The 18667-nt window shown below is 28.2% G+C and overlaps 1 protein-coding gene and 1 pseudogene across 1 annotated transcript; both read left to right on the forward strand.

The window, feature by feature from the left end:
* The first annotated feature begins 5 nt into the window (after positions 1-5).
* Positions 6-13811, forward strand: LOC123270939 (ADAM 17-like protease). Its single transcript, XM_044737125.1, has 5 exons — positions 6-234; positions 4057-4678; positions 7894-9041; positions 12718-12833; positions 13156-13811. The coding sequence occupies exons 1-5, from the start codon at positions 165-167 to the stop codon at positions 13456-13458; spliced, it is 2259 nt and encodes a 752-aa protein (XP_044593060.1). The 5' UTR covers positions 6-164; the 3' UTR covers positions 13459-13811.
* A 127-nt stretch (positions 13812-13938) lies between these two features.
* LOC123270936 overlaps positions 13939-18667 on the forward strand; it is a 22994-nt pseudogene continuing 18265 nt past the window's right edge.

Genomic DNA, 18667 nt, shown 5'->3' on the forward strand with positions numbered 1-18667 from the left:
AATAATAGTAATAATAATGTGTCATTTGTCGATATAAAATCCAAACAATGGGTCAAGTGTTTTAGCTTGATTTTATTGTTTAATTTTAATTAATTATTTATTTATTAAGCGCAATGTGCATTTATTAGTTTTAATTTTTATTTAAGGCGGCTAGTTGAGAGATAATGTTAAAGATGAGGAATATTTATTGTTTTTATGGTGTATTGCAATTTTTTGTGATTTTGCAATTTTCACGTGAGTCATTTTTTATTATTATTATTTGTATTTTTATTTAGGACACTAAAATTATCTAGACTGCTAATTTTTTACAAGTTTTTAATAAAATAATATTAAAGTTAGCTGTCACTTGAATATTTTTTTATTTTATTTAACAAAAAAATTTGTTCCAAAAAATTATTTTTAAAAAATTGCATTTTTAATTTATTAAATTTTCTAAATGTCAATTTTTTTTATTTTTTTTTTTATGCAGTAATTTATTTAATAATAATAAAGTTAGCCGACATTTTTAATTGTTTTATTTTGCTCAATTTATTAAATTACAACTAAAAAATATTTTTAAAAAATTGCACTTATAGTTTTTGAAGTTTTTAATAAATGTAAAATTTTTTTTTATTCTTTTGTAATAATTCTTCAATAAAAAAAATCATAAAAAATTTTAGATGTCGGCTAACTTTATTTTCATATTTATTTATGAAAAAAAATTCTTAAAATTATTCAATATCTGCTAAATTAATTTTGATTTTATAAATTATTGTGAAATTTTAATAAAAAAAAAATTCTATATTTAGAAATTGAAAAAAATTACAAGTGCAAATTTTTAGAAATAAGTATTTTTAGTCTCATTTCTATTTTATAATTTATATTTTAGTTTTATAATTTTATTTTATATCTTAGAACTCAGAGGATCTTTAAATTTCTGTGAAGAAAGTCCTGTCATGCATAAAAAAAAAAAAGTTAATATTGATTTTTAAAAAATCTATTTTTTTTCTTAAATTAATTTAAGAAGAATTTCAAAATTTTTTACTTTTTTTTCTCGTGAAAAAAAAAAAATTTAATAAAAATTTTATTTCCAAAAAATTTGAAAAATTATAATTTTTCAAAAATATTTTTTTAATAAATTTAAAAAATAAAGATCAAAAAATTTTTTTAAATCTGCTTATTTTAGTATCATGTTTTCTTACAAAAAATAATTTTTTTATTTTCTATTAAATATAATTTATAACTAGCAACCTTGCAATCACTATGTGGTCCCGTGACTTATGAATCATAAGTAAATAAAATTTTACTTTATTAAATAATGACTTTGGTTAAATTGCACTGTACTTTTTTAACTATTGAGATTTTTAAAGATATAAGTTAATCCTGACGTTACACTCATCAAGAGCTTTCATTTGAGTACCCACATGCATTTTTGATATATTTTTCATGCATACATATATATAATATATATAAATATATGAAAAATTGGTGTAGGTACTCAAATAAAAGGTCTCGATGCGTGTAATGTCAGGGTGAGCTTATATCTCCGAAAATGTCAATAATTAAGTAATTATACTGTATTTTGTCAACTTATGATATTTTTTAAGATATAAGCTCATTCCGATGTTACACTCATCAAGAGCTTTCATTTGAGTACCCACATGCATTTTTGATATATTTATCATATATACATATATAAAATATATATAAATATATGAAAAATTGATGTGGGTACTCAAATGAAAGGCCTCGATGAGTGTAATCTCAAGGTGAGTTTATATCTTTAAAAATGTCAATAATTAAGAAATTATATTGTATTTTGTCAACTTACAATATTTTTAAAGATATAAGCTCATTCCGATGTTACGCTCATCGAGAGCTTTCATTTGAGTATCCTCATGCATTTTTGATATATTTATCATAAATACATATATAAAATATATATAAATATATGAAAAATTAATGTGGGTGTTCAAATTAAAGGTCTTGATGAGTGTAATGTCGGGATGTGCTTATCTCTTAAAAAATGTCAATAGTTGACATGATACAATGTAATTACTTAATTATTGAAATTTTTAAAGATATAAGCTCATCCCGATGTTACACTCATTGAGACCTTTCATTTGAATACCCACATTGCATTTTTTATATATTTCATAAATATGGTATTTATGAAATATATATAGTATATAAAATATATGAAAAATTGATGTGGGTACTCAAATGAAAGGTCTCGTTGAGTGTAATGTCAGGGTGAGCTTATATCTTTAAAAATGTCAATAATTAAGAAATTATATTGTATTTCGTCAACATGATATTTTTAAAGATATAAGCTCATTCCGATGTTACACTCATCAAGAGCTTTCATTTGAGAATCCTCATGCATTTTTGATATATTTATCATAAATACATATATAAAATATATATAAATATATGAAAAATTGATGTGGGTATTCAAATGAAAGGTCTTGATGAGTGTAATGTCGGGATGTGCTTATCTCTTAAAAAATGTCAATAGTTGACATGATACAATGTAATTTCTTAATTATTGAAATTTTTAAAGATATAAGCTCATCCCGATGTTACACTCATTGAGACCTTTCATTTGAATACCCACATGGCATTTTTTATATATTTCATAAATATGGTATTTATGAGATATATATAGTATATAAAATATATGAAAAATTGATGTGGGTACTCAAATGAAAGGCCTCGATGAGTGTAATCTCAAGGTGAGTTTATATCTTTAAAAATGTCAATAATTAAGAAATTATATTGTATTTTGTCAACTTATAATATTTTTAAAGCTATAAGCTCATTCCGATGTTACGCTCATCGAGAGCTTTCAGTTGAGTACCCACATGAATTTTTGATATATTTTTTATACATACATATATATAATATATATAAATATATAAAATATATGAAAAATTGATGTGGGTACTCAAATGAAAGGTCTCGATGAGTGTAACATCGGGATGAGCTTATATCTTAAAAAATGTCAATGGTTCACAAGATACAAGGTCATTTCTTAATTATGTATCTAGAGATAATTTTCGAATGCAGCATAAATAGCTATCATCATAAATTGACTATTGGTGAGAATGATATGATACCTTGAAAAGACCCTACTCCAGGTCAAGATTTTTCCAACAATACCAAATTTAACCATAAAAACCCATTTTATCATATAAATACACTGGCCACAAAATTTTGCTCATTCTCTTCATAATATAGATTAATAAAATTTCCAGACACACTGCATCAAAACCTAAAGTATTATGAAACATTGCACGTCCGTCACCTGGAGCACAACATAGTCAAACGAGGAACCCAACACGGCAGTCACCCGTACAATAAAATAAACCAGGTAGAATTTTACGCTCACGGTCGTCACTTTCGGCTGATTCTGACCCCGCGGAAGGAAGTGATCCACTCAAAATTCAAAGCCTACGAGGTTAATGCCGACGGAGAGGAAAATCCGTCCACCTGGACCACGAGAGCTTCTACCACGGCCGCGTCTTCGGAGAACTGGACTCCCATGCCCAGGTTCATATTGACGAGGGTGTTATTACCGGCAGTATTACTATCTCAGATGAAACTTACCACATTGAGCCATCCTGGAGACATCTTCCACACCTCGGGAACGACTCGATGATTATTTATAAGGCTTCTGATGTTAAGCTCAGTTGGGAGCACGTCGAGAATGGAGAAGGTCATACTCATGGCGTACCAAAAACTGATGCGGGTATATTAAATGAAAATATAGATGATGGGGATGATGATCAAGATCAGGGTGAAGATTTTGAAAAGGTTGAAATTACGTTCAGAAGAAGACAAGGTCATTATAATAATGAGACCGACTCGAGATAAATTATCAAGGTTTGATTATAATTTATAATAATATTATTATTATTATTGAGCAACCTGATATGATAACTATGCACAGAAAGAAAAATTTCTTCCAACTGGAGAGCAAAATTAACTTGGCATAAAACCCATTTTATCATATAAATACACTGGCCACAAAATTTTGCTCATTCTCTTCATAATATAGATTAATAAAATTTCCAGACACACTGCATCAAAACCTAAAGTATTATGAAACATTGCACGTCCGTCACCTGGAGCACAACATAGTCAAACGAGGAACCCAACACGGCAGTCACCCGTACAATAAAATAAACCAGGTAGAATTTTACGCTCACGGTCGTCACTTTCGGCTGATTCTGACCCCGCGGAAGGAAGTGATCCACTCAAAATTCAAAGCCTACGAGGTTAATGCCGACGGAGAGGAAAAATCCGTCCACCTGGACCACGAGAGCTTCTACCACGGCCGCGTCTTCGGAGAACTGGACTCCCATGCCCAGGTTCATATTGACGAGGGTGTTATTACCGGCAGTATTACTATCTCAGATGAAACTTACCACATTGAGCCATCCTGGAGACATCTTCCACACCTCGGGAACGACTCGATGATTATTTATAAGGCTTCTGATGTTAAGCTCAGTTGGGAGCACGTCGAGAATGGAGAAGGTCATACTCATGGCGTACCAAAAACTTGCGGGTATATTAAAGAAGTTGTAGATGATGGGGATGATGATCAAGATCAGGGTGAAGATTTTGAAAAGGTTGAAATTACGTTAGAAGAAGACACGGATTATAATAATGAGACCGACTCGGATAAATTATCAAGGTTTGATTATAATTTATAATAATATTATTATTATTATTAGCAACCTGTAGTAACTATGCACAGAAAGAAAAATTTCTTGACTGGAGAACAAAATTCTTGGCTCAAGAAAATTTTCGGGTGTCTGAAGGAAGACCGAAGTTGTATTGGCCGAAGTAAAAATTTTTCTTGAAATTCTACACGGAAAAAAGTAAACTGTAATAAATAACAGTCGATTTATAATAAGTAATGATCAACTGCTAAAAATTACCATTTCAAACAGTAAAATCGTGATATTACTATTCACTTTATAATATTTACCATTTAAACATTACAATTTACTCTTTACATGGAAGAAAATACTATTTCAAACAGTAATATTCGCTATATAAATATCTAAAATGTTAAAGTATAATAATTAAGAATTCAGACTTTGATATTTATCATTTCGTACCTAAAAAATGATCTTATGATATGTAAAAAGTATAAAATAAAGTTAGTAAATTTCAAATACAAGCAACGTCAATATTTACAAAGTAAAATGGTAAATTTTAAACGCAACGCTAAAAATCAAACTGTAATTATTGACTTGCTTGGACTGGTAAAATGTATATTGCACGCCTCATAGCGCGAAGCGCGTGAGGTTGTGCTTTATACTCGACTCGTCAAGGTCAAGCAATTTTGTGATCTTTAAATGCCTCTATCACAACCATATTACACTTATACAATGATATAAGTAGATGTACACCGAAAAAACACTTAAATTAAACCATCTTTTTACTTTCTAAAATCATTTCATGCTGCTATTTTTGAAAAAACGTTTTGAAAAAAATTTTACGTGGACGTCCGGATGTCACCCCATTTTGAATGTACCAACGATTACTACCGAACTAATTGATATTTCAAGACCGGACTTTTTTTATTAGTTTAAGGATTCGATTAAATGGGTCCGTATTTCATATCAGTAGCCTAGTTTACGTATTTTTAGTAGATTTTATAAAAATCTAACTATTGCAACCGTCCTCATGACGCAACTTTGAAAAAATTTAGTCGTTTTCTGACTCAGTTTGTCGAGCTGAGTCAGAAAATGTATATAGTTCAAAAGTTTATATATGTATATATATATATATATATATATATATATATATATATATATATATATATATATATATATATATATATATATGTCGGAGATAATATCGAGCTAGGTTTTCCTAGAGATAGAGAAATTCCCAATATTTTAGTTTGTCTGTTAGTTTTAAGCAAAATTGTAAAGTATAGAATATTTAATAATTATTTATAACTTAAGCCGATTATAATTTTTATGGTTATGGCAATGGGCTTGAGTCCGGAGTGACAATGGTCACCAAACGTAGCTGAGGTCACAGGATAGAAGTAAAAAGTATACAGTTAAAGATATCGACAGACAATGAGGGCTGTCGAAATATTTTTTGAGAGAAGGAGTACTTAGGGTACTGAGACGAGCAGTTCTCGTTGAGCATTGATCAAGTAAAGACATCGAATATATCCTGCTGACCCCGGATTCGTTCTCGGTCTCATTCCCCAGCACTTTTACCTTGTATATTAATTACATTTGGATAATTAATCGTCGTATTGTTTATACAAGTTAGCGTATATTTTAATTCAAAATTTAGATGTGTTATATTTTAATTATTCTAAATTAATAAATAATTGAATAAACGAATTCAATGGACTGCTGTAATAACGCCCCTAATAATGCTTTTTCCGACATATATATATATATATATATATTTATACGATATAACGCGGCTTGTCAGCACGATAGCGTTTTCAATTTATAACCGATTCTTCTCAAACTCAACATGCTTTATCTATCGATCAAGACCAAGGTTAAGTTCGAAGATGAGCTTAATCGGGCGAGTAATTTGGAAATGACAGGATTTTGAAATTTTGAAAATCGTAAAATTGATGTTTTACTACTTCAACTTGATATAATTACTGATCGAGACAAGATATCAAAATTCGGTAAAATGCATCGTAAAGCTCTTTTAATAAGCTTCAATTTCCACTACTCAAAAGTGGTAATAGTCTCAATATTACTCCTTTTAGAATTCGTAGAAAACAGTTTTACTGTTGCAGCCGTTTTAGAATTATTGTCTGCATCATAGCTTAATCATGATGTAAATTCAATAATTACGGTAATGATTAGTCTTTCGTGTAAAGTTTTCAGGTAATTCGTCAGTAAATATGTCACAAATTAGTTCTATATATTGTTTTCTTCAATTAAAATTTTATCCGGTTTCAAACATCTGATTGATTTGCAAATTGTTGTTCCTAAGCAGTTATTTAAAATTTAGTCATTTATAATTCAAATTTTATAATCTTTGCAATTCTTTGAGAAACTTTTTCTTCAAAAGTTAATTTTTTTTCCAAAATTTGTTCTAAATAGTTTTAAATTTATTATTGAATTTTGTTTTTAATTCATAAATAAGTTATACATTATTGATGTTATTATATTATTTTATTAAAAATCAATTTTCTTTATTTGAAAAATCTACTTCCATTTCGGCTGCCGAATGGCCTTTTATCTTTTTTTTAAATATCGGCACCTTTTTTTCTTGTCATATGCGCACGCAGTCTAAAAAAATCTAGCTTGATCAAGTGGCGCCATAGTTTTTACGTGACAAATAAGAAAAGTTCGTTTGGCTTTGTACGGTTCTAGTGAATTTTGATAAAAATCCAATTTAAAAAAAAAATACGTAAACTAGGCCACTGATATTAAATACGGACCCAGTTCATCAAATTCTTAAACTAATAAAAAAGGTCCGGTCTTGAAATATCAATTTGTTCGGGAGTAATCGTTGGTACATCCAAAATGGGGTGACATCCGGACGTCCACGTAAAATTTTTTTCAAAACGTTTTTTTTTTCAAAATAGCAACATGAAATGATTTTAGAAAGTAAAATATGGTTTAATTTAAGTGTTATTTCGGTGTACATCTACTTATATTATTGTATAAGTGTAATATGGTTGTGATAGAGGCATTTAAAGATCACAAAATTGCTTGACCTTGACGAGTCGAGTATAAAGCACAACCTCACGCGCTTCGCGCTATGAGGCGTGCAAAAAATTTGATTTTCGCGGGTTTCTATTTTCAAGGCGATTTATTAATGTGGGTAATGATTTTAAAGGAAATTTTATTTTATTCAACCTCATCTAATTCAACCGTTGTTATTATCACAAAATTAATATTTCAGAACAAAAAGACAAGCCGAAACCTACGAATACACCCCAACAAAAACCCGCTGTCCTCTATTACTAGTAGCGGACTACAGATTCTACCAAGAAATGGGCGCAAGTAGCACAAAGACAACCATAAACTACCTGATAAGCCTAATCGACCGAGTGCACAAGATCTACAACGACACACTCTGGCAGGACAGATTAGAACAGGACGGCTTCAAGGGAATGGGGTTTGTGATAAAGAAGATAGTAGTCCACAGCGAGCCGACCCGAGTCCGAGGTGGAGACACCCACTATAACATGATCCGCGAAAAATGGGACGTCCGTACTTTGTTGGAAGTGTTTAGCCGCGAGTACAGCCACAAAGATTTCTGCTTGGCTCATTTGTTCACTGATTTAAAATTCGAGGGCGGAATTCTGGGGCTGGCTTACGTCGGCTCTCCCCGGAGGAATTCCGTCGGAGGAATTTGCACTCCGGAGTACTTTAAAAATGGCTACACTCTGTACTTAAACTCCGGATTAAGCTCCAGCAGGAATCATTACGGGCAGCGAGTTATCACCAGAGAAGCTGATTTAGTGACTGCTCATGAGTTCGGACACAATTGGGGCTCCGAGCACGACCCAGATGTCACTGAATGCAGCCCCAGTGCAAGTCAAGGCGGCTCTTATTTAATGTACACCTACAGTGTCAGCGGGTATGATGTTAACAATAAAAGATTCTCTCCTTGTAGCTTGAGGTCCATCAAGAAAGTCCTCCAGGCTAAATCTGGAAGGTGCTTCAGCGAGCCTGAGGAGTCTTTCTGTGGGAATTTGAGGGTTGAAGGCGATGAAGAGTGTGATGCAGGGTTGCTGGGCACTGAGGACAATGATGCTTGCTGTGATAAAAATTGCAAGCTCAGGAGGAACCAGGGTGCTGTTTGCAGTGATAAGAATTCTCCTTGTTGTCAGAATTGTCTGTTCATGCGACTCGGGACTAAGTGCAGGGATGCTCAGTATGCTACTTGTGAGCAGGAGTCCAGGTGCACTGGAGCTTCCAGTGAGTGTCCTAGGTCCCCGCCGATGAAGAATGGCACTGCTTGCTTGGAGAGGGGACAGTGCAGGCTTGGGAAGTGTGTTCCTTATTGCGAGACTCAGGGGTTGCAGAGTTGCATGTGTGATATTAGTAAGTATATCCATTAAATTATTCTATATTTATTTTATTGTGATACTGAAAATTTTTGAGTAATTAATTGGAGCAAAAAAAATTTATTTTAAAAATTTTGTGTTTAGAAGCTTTAATAAATTATGCAATTTTTTAAAAATATTTTTTAGACCTAGTTGATTATTAAAAAAAATTTTTTTTGTAATAATTTTTGAGGAATAAATTGGTGCAAGAAAAATTTATTTAAAAAATTTCATATTTAGAAGCTCTAAAGAATTATAAATTTAATATTTTGTAGACCTATTTGATTTAATGTAAAAAAATTATTTATTAAAAATTCATAAAATTTATTATATATTAATAAATATCAGCGTTTATGAAAAAAAAAATTATTGATTTTCATAGCGGGAAGTTAAAAAAAAATTACTTTGTTTGGGAATCGAACATTGGACCTTTGTAAATTCTTTTGGTTAATTTAAATACTCAGATTTTAGAATTCTAACTGTGAGAGCCGTAGCCACCTGGTGGATTTTTTTAAAACTAACTTTTTGATCCAATTTATTTTTAATTATAAAATGTAATTTTTATGATACTAGTGAAATTATTTATTAAAAATTCATAAAATTTAATAAATAGTATCAGTGTTTATACGTAAAAAAAATAATTACTTTGTCTACAAATCGAATTCTGGACCTCTGTGAATTTTTTTTTGATTGGTTTAAATACTCAGATTTTAGAATTTTAACTATGAGACCCATAGACACCTAGTGGAATTTTTTTAAACTAACTTTTTATCTAATTTATTGTCAAATTTACTTTTTATAACACTGATAAAATAATTTATTAATTACTAGTAACCTTGCAATCACTATGTGACTTGTGAACTATAAGAAATTAAAATGTTGTTTTATTAAATAATCACTTTTGTTAAATTGCAATGTACTTTTTTAAATATTGACGTTTTTAATGATATAAGTTCATTCCGATGTTACACTCATCAAGAGCTTTCATTTGAGTACCCACATCGAAATTTTTATTGCACGCCTCATAGCGCGAAGCGCGATGAGGTTGTGCTTTATACTCGACTCGTCAAGGTCAAGCAATTTTGTGATCTTTAAATGTCTCTATCACAACCATATTACACTTATACAATAATATAAGTAGATGTACACGGAGAAAACACTCAAATTAAACCATCTTTTACTTTCTAAAATCATTTCATGTAGCTATTTTGAAAAAAAAACGTTTTGAAAAAAATTTTACGTGGACGTCCGGATGTTACCCCATTTTGGATGTACCAATGATTACTCCCGAACAAATTGATATTTCAAGACCGGACTTTTTTTATTAATTTACGAATGCGATGAACTGGGTCCGTATTTCATATCAGTAGCCTAGTTTACGTATTTTTTTTTTAATTGAATTTTTATTAAAATTTATTACGATATAACCGTACAAAGACAAACGAATTTTTCTTATTTGTCACGTTAAAACTATGGCGCCAATTGATAAAGCTAGATTTTTTTAGACTGCGTGCGCATATAACAAGAAAAAAGGGCGCTGATATTTAAAAAAAAAAAATACTCTGTAAGAAATTACTTAATTATAATTTTCTTTTTTTTATCAATTACACAATTTATTTTTCTTAAAAATGAATGAGCGTTATGAGGCGTGTACTTTTGGATTTTTCAAACTTTATTTTATATATGGTATTTGTTAAATATGTAAATATATAAAATATATGAAAAATTTATGTGGGCACTCAAATGAAAGCTCTCGATGAGTATAATATCGGGATGAGCTTATATCTTTAAAAATGTCAATAGTTCACAAGATACAAGGTAATTTCTTAATTATTGATATTTTTAGAGATATAAGCTCATCCCGATGTTACACTCATCAAGACCATTCATGTAAGTACCCACATGACAATTTTTATATATTTTATATATATGGTATGTGTGAAATATGTAAATATATAAAATATATGAAAAATTGATGTGGGTACTCAAATGAAAGCTCTCGATAAGTGTAATATTGGGATGAGCTTATATCTTTAAAAATGTCAATAGTTCCCAAGATGCAAGCTAATTTCTTAATTATTGACATTTTTAGAGATATAAGCTCATCCCGATGTTACACTCATCAAGACCTTTCATTTAAGTACCCACATGGCAATTTTTATATATTTTATATATATGGTATTTGTGAAATATATAAATATATAAAATATATGAAAAATTGATGTGGGTACTCAAATGAAAGCTCTCGATAAGTGTAATATCGGGATGAGCTTATATCTTTAAAAATGTCAATAGTTCACAAGATACAATGTAATTTCTTAATTATTGACATTTTTAGAGATATAAGCTCATCCCGATGTTACACTCATCAAGACCTTTCATTTAAGTACCCACATGGCAATTTTTATATATTTTATATATATGGTATTTGTGAAATTTGTAAATATATAAAATATATGAAAAATTGATGTGGGTACTCAAATGAAAGCTCTCGATAAGTGTAATATTGGGATGAGCTTATATCTTTAAAAATGTCAATAGTTCCCAAGATGCAAGCTAATTTCTTAATTATTGACATTTTTAGAGATATAAGCTCATCCCGATGTTCATTAAGTGGGCTTTCATTTAAGGTACCCACATTTTTATATATTTTATATATATGGTATTTGTGAAATATATAAATATATAAAATATATGAAAAATTGATGTGGGTACTCAAATGAAAGCTCTCGATAAGTGTAATATCGGGATGAGCTTATATCTTTAAAAATGTCAATAGTTCACAAGATACAATGTAATTTCTTAATTATTGACATTTTCAGGTCATATAAGCTTACTAGACCATTTAAGTACCCACATGGCAATTTTTATATATTTTATATATATGGTATTTGTGAAATATGTAAATATATAAAATATATGAAATATTGATGTGGGTACTCAAATGAAAGCTCTCGATGAGTATAATATCGGGATGAGCTTATGTCTTTAAAAATATCAATAGTTCACAAGATGCCAGGTCATTTTTTAATTATTGACATTTTTAGTGATATAAGCTGATCCCGATGTCACACTCATCAAGACCTTTCATTTAAGTACCCACATGGCAATTTTTATATATTTTATATATATGGTATTTGTAAAATATATAAATATATAAAATATATGAAAAATTGATGTGGGTACTCAAATGAAAGCTCTCGATAAGTGTAATATCGGGATGAGCTTATTTCTTTAAAAATATCAATAGTTCACAAGATGCCAGGTCATTTCTTAATTATTGACATTTTTAGTGATATAAGCTCATCCCGATGTCACACTCATCAAGACCTTTCATTTAAGTACCCACATGGCAATTTTTATATATTTTCTATATATGGTATTTGTGAAATATATAAATATATAAAATATATGAAAAATTGATGTGGGTACTCAAATGAAAGCTCTCTATAAGTGTAATATCGGGATGAGCTTATATCTTTAAAAATATCAATAGTTCACAAGATACAAGGTCATTTCTTAATTATGTATCTAGAGATAGAGGATTTTTAAATGCAGCCTAAATACATATTATAATTAGAAACAAAATTTTTCTTATTCTCTAATAATATATATTATTAATAAAAATATTTATTTTTAATTATTTATAAATAAAATTAATTTTTGACTTGCAGTTGGTGATGCGTGTAAAAGGTGCTGTCGGATGAATCTTAATGAAACGTGCTTCCCAATTGATCCTCCAGATTTATTACCTGATGGTACTCCATGTATTCAAGGTTTCTGTAATAAGGTATTAAATTTTTAATTTTCTATCAAATAAAATTTAATATAATATACATAACAATTTTAATTATAATTTTTTTTAAATTTTATTCATATTAAATTTAAAAAATATTATTTATAATAATTTTTTAAAATATTATTTATAATAATTTTTTAAAATATTATTTATAATAATTTTTTAAAATATTATTTATAATAATTTTTTAAAATATTATTTATAATAATTTTTTAAAATATTATTTTTAAAAATTTTTAAAAATTTTATTTATAATAATTTTTTTTGGCTCAATTAAAATTTAAAACTAAATTAAAAAAAATTTTTTTTTCAGGGAATTTGTGAAAAAACAATCCAGGATGTAGTTGAGCGTTTTTGGGACATAATAGAAGACATAAACATCAACAAAGTGATAAGATTTCTAAAAGACAACATAGTCGGAGCAGTAATTATCTGCACAGCTATAATATGGATCCCCGCGAGCTGCGTGGTCAGTTACATTGACAGCCGTCGCTCGAAAGAGAACGACAAAAAATGGAGATGGAAGAACACGGATCAACTGATCCATCCAGACGATCAGCGACAAGTGATTCATGTCGGGTTACCAAGACGCCTCGAGCAATCCAAAGTTACTTAGTTACTTTATTATTACATTGACAAAGAGATAAGAGCAAGATCTAGTCAGTCTTTACTCGATCAAGGTATTCTCTCTTTACCTAATTAAATAATTGTGTTCACTCTTTTTATATTTACTATTTATTATTATAAATTATAAGAGAACATTCCTTGCCATCTGAAGATCAAGTCAGATAAAATTGTCCTTCAGACTCATCATTCCAAATTGCCAATTAAATATTCTGAATTAATAATCATGATCTCTCTTAGTAATTGTTATTTTCTTCAACTAGTCAGAAGAACAAATGTTACTTTTCTTTTTTTTTTAAGAATTCATTTTTTAATTTTGTAAATTTTAAAATATATTCATATAATAACTGTGTAAATATTTAAATAATATATTGAATAAATCATTTTAAAATTTTTATTTTGTCTATTAAATTATTTTCACCGCCTCTAATTATTTTTTTTTTTTTTATAATTGTCTTCACTTAAATCCCCTCCATTTTTCAGATTATTTATAGAAATATGACTAAGTATTTATTATACCCTACACCGGCAAACGCTAGTTTACTCGACAAGTCTTAGATATTTCTAATAAAAATCTTTGCATAAAATGATTTATTTTATTATTATTACTTTAGCTTTACAAAGTTTTGTTGAAGCTCACTTCAGGTAAATTTTTTATTTAATTAATTACTAAAATTTTTTGATACTAACTTTAGAAATTAATTATTAAAAAAATAATAAAACTAAAATTAGCTGACTTAAAAACTTTTTTTTTTATTTTATTATAAATTAGAAAAAAAAATATTTATTAAAAATTGTACTTAACATTTAAAATTTTTTTTTTTTTGGATAATAATTTAAATAAACAAAATTATGAAAATTAAGTTAGCCATCTAATTTTTTTTTATTAAAAAAATTATTACAAAAAAAAAGTTCATTTTTAAAAAATTTAAGTGCAATTTTTTAAAAATATTATTTAGTTCTAATTTAATAATTAAAAAAAAAATTAACAATAGTAGTATAAAAAATTATAAAAATTTTTAGGTACAGGCTAATTTAATTTTCATAAAAAAATGAAGCTCTAGTTAACTGAAAGAAATTTTTTTATAATTTTATAACAATTAAATTATTATGAAAAAAATTTTTAAAAAAAATTCCACAAGAGAAAATTAGAAAAAATTTTTTCAAGTATTTTTTTTTTTAATTAAAAAAAATGACAGCTGACTTCAGTATCATGAAAAAAAAAATATTTTTAAAAAATTGCATCTAGAATTTTTTTAATTTTCTGGGTCAATTTTTTTAATTAATTTTTTTCAATAAAAAAAATTCTAAAAATTTGTATGTCAGCTAATTTAATTTTCTTGCTAATTTTAGTAATATAAAAAAATGAGCACTTGTAATTTTTTTAATTTTTATAAATTGTAAATTATTTTTTAGTTTATTTTATTTAATTATAAGAACTGTCAAAATTATTTCATTAAATGAAATTTAATCTTAATCTAATAATGTCAATATAAACATTGAATTTTTTTAAACAAAAAATCTTAATAAAAGAATATGAAAATTAATTTAACAGGTATTTAATAATTTTTAGAATTTTTTAACAAATAAATTATGGAAAAAAAAATTGACATCTAGAAATTTGATAAAATTATAAATGAAATTTTTTTCAAAATAATTTTTTAGAAAAAATTTATCTATTAAATAAAATTAAAGAATTATCAAGTGACTGTTGACTTTACTGTCATTAAAAAATTTTAAAACATAAATTGTTTTTATAATCCGAACAAAAACAGTTTCACTGTAAAAAAATCGCGCCAAGTCCACGTTCATAAGATTATTAAGAAAAAAAAAATTTGTTTTTTTCTTTACAAAAATATATAAAATAAAAAAATAAAAAAATCCAAGTAACCGATATGATTGTTTATGATTTTCGGAAGTTAAAAAAAATTTTGTTACAAATTTAAAAATTAAAAAAAAAATTTGGAACGTATTTAGTGTGCTCGGTTGCAAAATATTTTACTTTTAATGAAATTCGTAAAATCTATTTAAGGTAAAAGCCCCAATAGATGATCACGTACCAGTATATGATCACTCCATGTATTTGTATATCTATATTCACAAATATAGGTATACAAATACATGGAGTGATCATATACTGGTACATGATCATCTATTGGGGCGTTTACCTTACTAGGACTTTAAAAAAATTGAAATACACAATGACGCACACCAAGTACGTTCCAAAATTTTTTTCTTAATTTTTAAATTTATAACAAAATTTTTTTTAACTTCCGAAAATCATAAACAATCATATCGGTTACTTGGATTTTTAACTTCCCGCTAAGAAAATCGAAGATTTTCAAAAATTGGCAAGTTATTGTTTTCACCCCGTTTTGCAAAAATCGAGTTTTCATCAGATCTCGACGTTTGAAGGTCACAGAAAGCTTCCCTGACTATCCCCGTGAGGTTGTCAGATTTTGAAAACTATTTGGACCGATTCAGATCAATAGATTTTGAGAAATCTTCAAAAAACTGAAAAAAAATTTTTTTTTAAATGTTGTTTTTTTGGAATAACTTTTAAACGGCTTTATCGATAAACTTCAAAAACTAATCCGCCCTTAAGCTTGAAAAACCACGTCGATCGCCACCAGTCCGCTCAAAATCCGTTGATTCGTTCGAGAGATATCGTGAACGAAAGAAAACCGAAAAAAGTGTTTTTTCGGAATAACTCCGAAATTCCTAGCGCAATCAATTTAAAATTTAAGATTCTTTGTGAGGCTTAAAAAACTGCGTCGAATGCTGTCAACAGCGTGAAAATTGGTTTATTCATTCAAAAGTTATTGCGGTTTAAAAATTCAAAAAATAGTGTCTTATCAAATCTCTATCAGACTTTTGAGCTCAAAAAGCTCAAAAGCATAGGAAAGCAATCTATTTGAGCTCGGAGAGCTCAAAATAACCCATAAATTGTATTTTTAAGCTCGAAGAGCTCAAAAACATCATTGGTGCAATTTTAAGCGCCTAAGTATGGAATTAGCGGGAAGTTGCAGGGATGGCCTTCAGGGTCAACCGTTTTCCTAATTTTTTTATTTTTTTATTTTATATATTTTTGTAAAGAAAAAAACAAATTTTTTTTTTCTTAATAGTCTTATGAACGTGGACTTGGCGCGATTTTTTTACAGTGAAACTGTTTTTGTTCGGATTTTAGTATTTTTTATAATTATAATAAAAATTTACAATTGGTACTAACTTAAATCTGGCGTTGGTTGCATTTTTTATAGCAAACTATCCCCTTGAAACTACAGTTTATGTAAAAATAATTCCAGCGCACCCTGGCGGGTGTAGATGCAAGCTGTGAAATATCTTTTTTTAACTGTAGTTTCCCATCTAATGAAGGATTACTATGCATTCTCAAATTATTTAGTCTGTGGCAGATCACTTTGCCCATCGAAAAAAAGTCAGGATCGAAATTTTTGCGTTGCTATAGTTTGTGCTGATTAAATTTAATAATTTCAATTAGATTAATTGTTATAAGTGAATATAATTAATTAATAACAGTTAAATAAAGTATGAATTACTGTTATAATATACAATTTAGGAAAAAAAAGTACGGTAGAATTAAATAAAATTTTGCAACCTCAAAATACCGTTCTGCTTACAGTAAACACAGTCGGTAGTCTGGCGCTCCGTTTGCAGCAGATTTGAACGGAACTTGGCGCCAGATTCTACCGAATCACGGAACTTGGCGCCAGATTCTACCGAATCTGTGGATTACTGATTGATAAAAAAAATAAAAAAAAAATAAAAAATAGTAAGTATTTTCTGGTAAGATTGTTTGAACAACTTTTAGGCGCAAAATAAAATTATCTGTCAGATTTAACCTTGATTTTGTTCACAATGAACCAAAAAAATTATTAATGAATAGAATAAATGTGTATTTAATCTATTTTAATATGCTCATTACCAGCTAAGTAAATTAACGTAAGCTACATAACTACAAATATCACTTGTGATTAATCAAAATCTAGCAATTATCAATTAAACACCTGCACTATAAAATAGAATTATAAAATGACAGGTCTTCAATTGATAATTATGAATAGTTTTTTTTTCATGAAAAGAAATTTGATAATTTTTTAAGATATAAACTACTGCAAAAAAATTGACTTAGAAAATTTAAAAAAATTAAAAATAAATAAAAAAAAGTTAAATAAAATAAAAAATGATTATGAAAATAAAATTAGCCGACATCTAAAAATTAGTATTACTTTTTTAATTAAAGAATTATAACAAAAAAAAAAAAAAATTTTTTTTCATTTGTTAAAAACTTCAAAAACTATAAGTGCAATTTTTTAAAAAAATTTTTGAGTTATAATTTAATAAATTAAGGAAAATAAAAAAATCAAAAATGTCAGCTAACCTTATTATTATAAAATGATTAAGTGATCGCTAACTTTAATGTCATTTTTTTTTTATAAAATTAAAAAAATATTTCTTCTCATTAAAACAAATAAAATTTCAGCTCACCGTGGCATTATCAATGTACAAACAATCGGTGTAAAAAATCAGAACTAACTCCAGAAGTTAGTTCTCCAAGATCCCTAGAAGCTTGTCAGCTTCTTTGTGGTACAGGATCTTTGTTACCAATTCCCACAGGAGATGTCTCTCTAGGTAATTCTCTGGGGGTTATAAACCCTAAACAAATAAGACTTTCCCACTTGCCGCATCCAGACTCAGAAATTGGCCAGCTTTTGAAGGTTATTGTCCATTCTCTGAGAAGAAATGTCAACAAACTGGGAAGAAATGTTAACAAACAAGAACAAAATGAAGGTTGTAGCCTTGAAATAAAAATCAGGGGGCTGAGTGACAACAGAACAACTTTGAAGTTAGACACAAAAGAGAGTTACTCTTTAAAGATCCACCAACACAACAGTTCTTCAATCCAGGTAATCAATGATATTTAATTTAGCTGCCACTTGACAATTTTTTAATTAATAAACAATAAATTAGATCAAAAAGATAATTTTTAAAAATTCCACTAGGTGGCTACGGCTCTCATAGTTAGAATTTTAAAATCTGAGTATTTAAGAAGATCCACGCAAAGTAGTCAAATTTTTAAAACTTCCTGAAAATTTGTAAATTTAATCTACGTAAGCTAATGATTAATAAAAAAATTAGAAAAACGGTAGACCCTGAAGGCCAACTGTGCAACTTCCCGCTAA

Source organism: Cotesia glomerata, linkage group LG8 (assembly GCF_020080835.1).
Source record: "Cotesia glomerata isolate CgM1 linkage group LG8, MPM_Cglom_v2.3, whole genome shotgun sequence".
Taxonomy (NCBI): Eukaryota; Metazoa; Arthropoda; class Insecta; order Hymenoptera; family Braconidae; genus Cotesia; species Cotesia glomerata.